Here is a 5,176-nt window from a genome sequence, read left to right as displayed (position 1 = left end):
TAGAATATCTAAGCATGGAGAAACTCAAGTGGCACCGTATAACCTCGTATATAGTCAGGAGGGGGTGTTACATGTAGAAGTTAATTTACAGGCTCTTAGAGTGGCCAGACAAAATGATTTGTCCGCTGTAGATTACAATGATTTGATGATGGATAAGATAGATGATATTTCACAAGAGAGATTGCGAGCCTTGTGAGAAATTGAGAAGGATAAATTAAGAGCAGCTACTTATAATAAAAAGGTGAGAGAAAAATCGTTTCAGGTAGGAGATCTAGTGTGGAAAACGATTCTACCTATTGGAACCAAAGATAGGAAATTCGGCAAATGGTCGCCGAGTTGGGAAGGCCCTTACAAAATTGCAGAGATTGTTCCCGAAAATTCATATTTTGTACAATCTTTTCAGAGAGTAAGGTTACCCAAAGCTCTCAATGAAAAATATTTGAAGAAGTATTATCCTAGCACATAGCAAGAGGCTTGATGATGCTATGGCCGATATAAATATCGCCCTGAGAAAATTTGGCCGATGTGTTCTTTGAACATCGCCCTAAGAAATCATATGCCCAGTGAAATTATCGACATTGTATTAAGGTACTGTGATAGTGTTTTTGATAAATACAATTATACCAAAAACGGGGAGGCATTTGTTGAATGCATAATTTGGATGCTAGGTATTATATAGGCCAAATTGATTAAAATGGCTACAGTATTTGGAATTGTTGTTCAGTTTAAAGTGCACACCCTGTCAAGCGGGAGTTACCCACCCTGCCTGAGAGAGTTACCCACCTACGTCTGAAAGAATTACCCACCCTACCTGAGAGAGTTACCCACCTGCGCCTGAAAGAGTTATCCACCCTGCCTGAGAGAGTTACCCACCTGCACCTGAAAGAGTTACTCACCCTGCTCAGAGGGAGTTACCCAGCAAAGTCTGATGCCTCTTCTTCCTCTCCTCAGAGCGAGAGCAAGTACGCGTAGCGGAGGCGGCTGTGCCAACAAAAATTACAGATTTAAAGGACAAGTCTTAACATGGCTCGGTTTGATTATGACAAGCTATACACGTATGAAGAAGGTGCAACAATACATGATGAAAGAGCAATCATAATTATCTGGTGTAATTAGCGACCTTGCCAGAATATTTTATTAATATATCCAGATATGGCATGATACGATAGGATGTAGATTCTGTAAGCGTGTACTACAGGGATGCGAGTGGCTGTGAAGTGAGATGGGGATACAGTGGGGAAAGAAAACGAGACTAGATATTTTTCTTTTAGAAACCATTTCCCCGATAGGGTTTTTCTAGGCAAAATTTCCTCGATATGTGATACAGTATAAGTGATTGCATGGAGAGATGATCCCACGCAGGGCCAACAACAGTGGCTCTAATAAAACATAGGCCAGCAGGTGCAACTCAACATGTTCTTTTTTTTCGATCATGTTCTATATGACTATATTTTCCTTTTTTTATTTATACTATATGTGTTATTTTTAAAATAAAAGTCACAGATGGATTATGACCAGCATAGGCACCGACGTAACCATGCTGGATGGGACCAAAAAATCACTGACTTTTAAGAAAGCATACATATAATTGTCCCTTTTATTTTTATGTTTGTTGCATTGATAATATTTACAATTTATTTCTATGTCCCACATGTGCTCGACATTCATAATGAACCCACTTAACCCTAAATATCTTGGTTGTGTTTTTCATATGAAATGGAACACGGGAATCGATCCCTGATGTTGTAAAAACCGTAAGACGATTTTGTTGGGAGAGGTCAAAAACTCACCAAGATATATAAATTTACACTTCAAAGGAACTGCACTTTCATTATTTTCAGAATTTTATGTTGCAATATTTTTCTATACACTTGAATTGGGCATGCATTGTGTTTACATACTGGATGAGAAAATACTAGTAGGGTTGGTATTTATAACAATACAATCATAAGTCACATGTGACATCCACATGATGAATTACAGTTCATTTGATCAATATCTCTATATATAATATTGTGTCGTGGCAGCCAAACAAGTTGGGTCGGACTTCAGAAATGAAATCCATGAATTCCGCCCCAAATGATGCCAAAGGAGCGTTAAGTAGGTCTTGAAGCATATTAAGCCTGATATAGAAATATTGAGATAAAACATTATTCTTGTTAATACCTTTTTTAATCCATATTGTCTGCCATTATATAATCACTTCAGAAGTTTGATTGGTCATTGGAGGTTCAGTTTATGTTTTTCATCTGGAGCAAATTTTTACCAAAAATTCCTGACATGCACCCTGTTTAAAGAGTACACACATAATCCTGACCGCACAGTTCTATATGTGAAGTTTTCGGAAGAAGGCTTCGACCAACTGAAAAATAATGAAGCCCATAATAAAAAAACTAGAAAAAACTAACAACACAACACACGACACATCAGGATACAAGGTGCTTGTGACCATTACATATTCATTGTTGACAATTTGGCAAGAAGCCCGGCCACAAGCCATGATAGTGGTCAGGACTAAAGAGATGACCAGTACATATATAAATAAAGGAGGCTTATCCCACAAATCTGTCATAAGTTCAACACTGCCACAAAATTAACATAGTTTGCATACTATGGTACGACCATAATAATAATGGATAGTTGGTCATTAAGAAGGCAAGCTCATAGCAAATAGTAAATTAATCCATACTGCATAGTACTACATGCAAAGTACTACACATAATTGGTCATGAAAAAGTCACGGTCTGGTGGAGCCGGCCAAGTAGGCTTTTCAAAAGGTGCCTTCGGCGATGGAGCTTTTGGCTGGACGGTTGGAGGGTAGATGGGTCGCACCCGACCATTAGATTCTTGCGTAGGTGCAAATCTGATGGGAAATGGATTGGTGCAAGGCAATGGGACACTAGGCTGCAGATATAAGAAAACAACACAATAAAACTTTGCTGGCATGAGCCTATATCATTTCAAAAGAGAATATGGCAGTAATTACCTCTTCATCATAGTGACCACGATCACGGGGAGGTTGGTACATTTCCACTGTTCCAGGGGCTGCATAACATCATAATTTTGTCAGAATTATTAGTATGTGTCTTAAGCCTCAGTTCAAGTACAAGCAAGTTGAACATGTTCAGCCAGGGGCATTTTTTTCTCCAAAAACTACAAAAGATGGTCTTATTTTCATACAAGGGACTCTATGGAAATGAATGGTTAGTGCTCAATTGCAGTATCTAACTGCAAGAGGCTGTTCTGGATTTGTTTGTATTTTTGGGCAAAGTTGTACGTTTATTTGCAAGACAAATTGAAGATGTTGATGCAAAATACGTGTTACTCCAGTGTTGTTTGCGTGGTTTATTTAATTGGCATTGGCGTGACCATGTCACAACTCATAATTTCTGCTCAATGTATGGCTTGATGCTGGTACGAAATAGATACATAGCTACATGAGACATTCATGTTGTGCTTTACCATGTTAGTAAGTAGTAACTTCATGTAGCATATTCCATGAAATACTTGTTCTATTTTTGAACACTGGTAGATTATGCTCATCTTGATATATACCATTTGAGACTGTGGTTTATTTAATTAGCATTGGCGTGACCATGTCACAGCTCATAATTTCTGCTCAATGTATGGCTTGATGCTGATACGAAATAGATACATAGCTACATGAGATATTCATGTTTTGCTTTGCCATGTTAAATATTGATAGCTCACTTGTTCAGGCAGGTCTCATGCTTCTTCAGAATATTGCCTGGTCTGGAGTCCCATAATTTAGTGGTTGCATCTCCAGTGGCTTGTAGTTACAAAGATGGTCATCTAAAAAATACAGATTATCACTAGCCGTTGACAAGTCTATATTTTTTTTATTCTGTTTGCAGGCAAAAAAGGTTAGTCAAATAGCCTGTCCACCTAAATGGTTTAACATTTTTTTTCTTAGAAGAATTTAACATAAACTCAGCCTGCCAAACTTCCTTCTTAGAAGAATTTGTTCTTTGTAGAGGATTCCAGTTCTAATGATTGGTGTAATTTGTTGGTAACCGCTGTAAAAATAACACAAGACATCTTTGTTCCACTACTAGGCTCATCTTTGTAGACGGTAGTTTGTCATATTCATGTTTGTTTTTATTTTCTATTGTATCTGTTGAGATTACCAAAAAAAACAGAAGGAAAGCAAAGTGGAGGGGGGCGTGGGGAGGAAAAAGACATATAGTTTTTTGTGTGCATATAAAAAAAATGCTAACTGCAGCATTTAAAACACTCTTGTGATATGCTTGAGAAATAATGGTCTTACTAATTATTTGAGATGCGTCGATGGTTCTTGTCCAATCCACCGTGAACGGATAACTTGAGTGTTCTGCTAGAACTGATTGTGCGTCGTCATTGTCCACGAATCGCACATCAATATAGCGGCCCTTCTCATTCAATTCCATGAAGAGAGACTGCAAAATTAAACTCAGACATTAGAACGTATATAAATATGTTGGTATAGAGTAACTAATTATGCACATTTACCTCACCATGCTGTTGAGTATAGCACTGTACCAGTTCCACTGAAATCATGGGTCTACCATCCAAAGGCTGACACCGAATGGTATTGTGAGGATCATCCAGAGGAACCTCAGGGCGGGGAACCTTGGGAATTCGAGCCTTTCTGGGTTGTTTTTTACTACCTTGTCCAGCTTCAGATTGACCAAAAGATCTTTTCTTGGATGATGACATCTAAAACAGAGTGAATCACGGTCAAAAATAAGTTAAGAGCCGACGAAGCAACCTATACTTTGACAAGGACCACCAAATAATAAATGTAAACTGACAAAGCATACTACAGTAAGATTTTCAGCAGAATTTTTTTTTTCACTCATAAATGAGTTCATAGTCCACTTAGGGACATCTTCTACTACGCATTGTCAGATAAGTAATGAATGCAACGAAGCACGGAGCAACCAACCAGTAATTTATAGACCCAAAAAAAAAAGAGTAACAGGTTGTGATGGGGATACACCAGCTACAGCAGATGTAACTCACATGGCCACGGCCACCCAAGTCCAGCTAATGAACTGAGATACGTCCGCCCGGCGATTTTATAGTTAGGAGAGATGGATCTGACCTGACCGCCGGTCGAGAAGGCGTAGCAGAAGCGGCCGACGCCGGAGCAGAGTGATGAATGACGGGGTTGGGG

At 38.7% G+C, this 5,176-nt stretch overlaps 1 protein-coding gene across 1 annotated transcript; it reads right to left on the bottom strand.

Annotated features, from left to right (window-relative positions):
* Window positions 1-2,532: 2,532 nt before the first annotated feature.
* On the bottom strand, window positions 2,533-4,712 carry LOC123399495. The gene is made up of 4 exons (XM_045093903.1): window positions 4,510-4,712; window positions 4,289-4,436; window positions 2,987-3,045; window positions 2,533-2,904 (listed from the first exon to the last, which is right to left on the bottom strand). The coding sequence occupies exons 1-4, from the start codon at window positions 4,555-4,557 to the stop codon at window positions 2,713-2,715; spliced, it is 447 nt and encodes a 148-aa protein (XP_044949838.1). The 5' UTR covers window positions 4,558-4,712; the 3' UTR covers window positions 2,533-2,712.
* Between the last annotated feature and the right edge of the window lie 464 nt (window positions 4,713-5,176).

This window comes from Hordeum vulgare, chromosome 5H (genome assembly GCF_904849725.1).
Source record: "Hordeum vulgare subsp. vulgare chromosome 5H, MorexV3_pseudomolecules_assembly, whole genome shotgun sequence".
NCBI classification, from domain to species: Eukaryota; Viridiplantae; Streptophyta; class Magnoliopsida; order Poales; family Poaceae; genus Hordeum; species Hordeum vulgare.
Note: the sequence above shows the minus strand (reverse complement) of the source record. Positions and strands in the feature narration are given on the sequence as shown.

Coding starts and splice junctions, on each gene's coding strand:
- LOC123399495 (XM_045093903.1), bottom strand. CDS start 4,557: ATGATTTCAGTGGAACTGGTACAGTGCTATACTCAACAGCATGGTGAG. Junction 4,437..4,509: donor ATACTCAACAGCATGGTGAG/GTAAATGTGCAT, acceptor TTAATTTTGCAG/TCTCTCTTCATGGAATTGAA. Junction 2,905..2,986: donor GTGGTCACTATGATGAAGAG/GTAATTACTGCC, acceptor TTATATCTGCAG/CCTAGTGTCCCATTGCCTTG.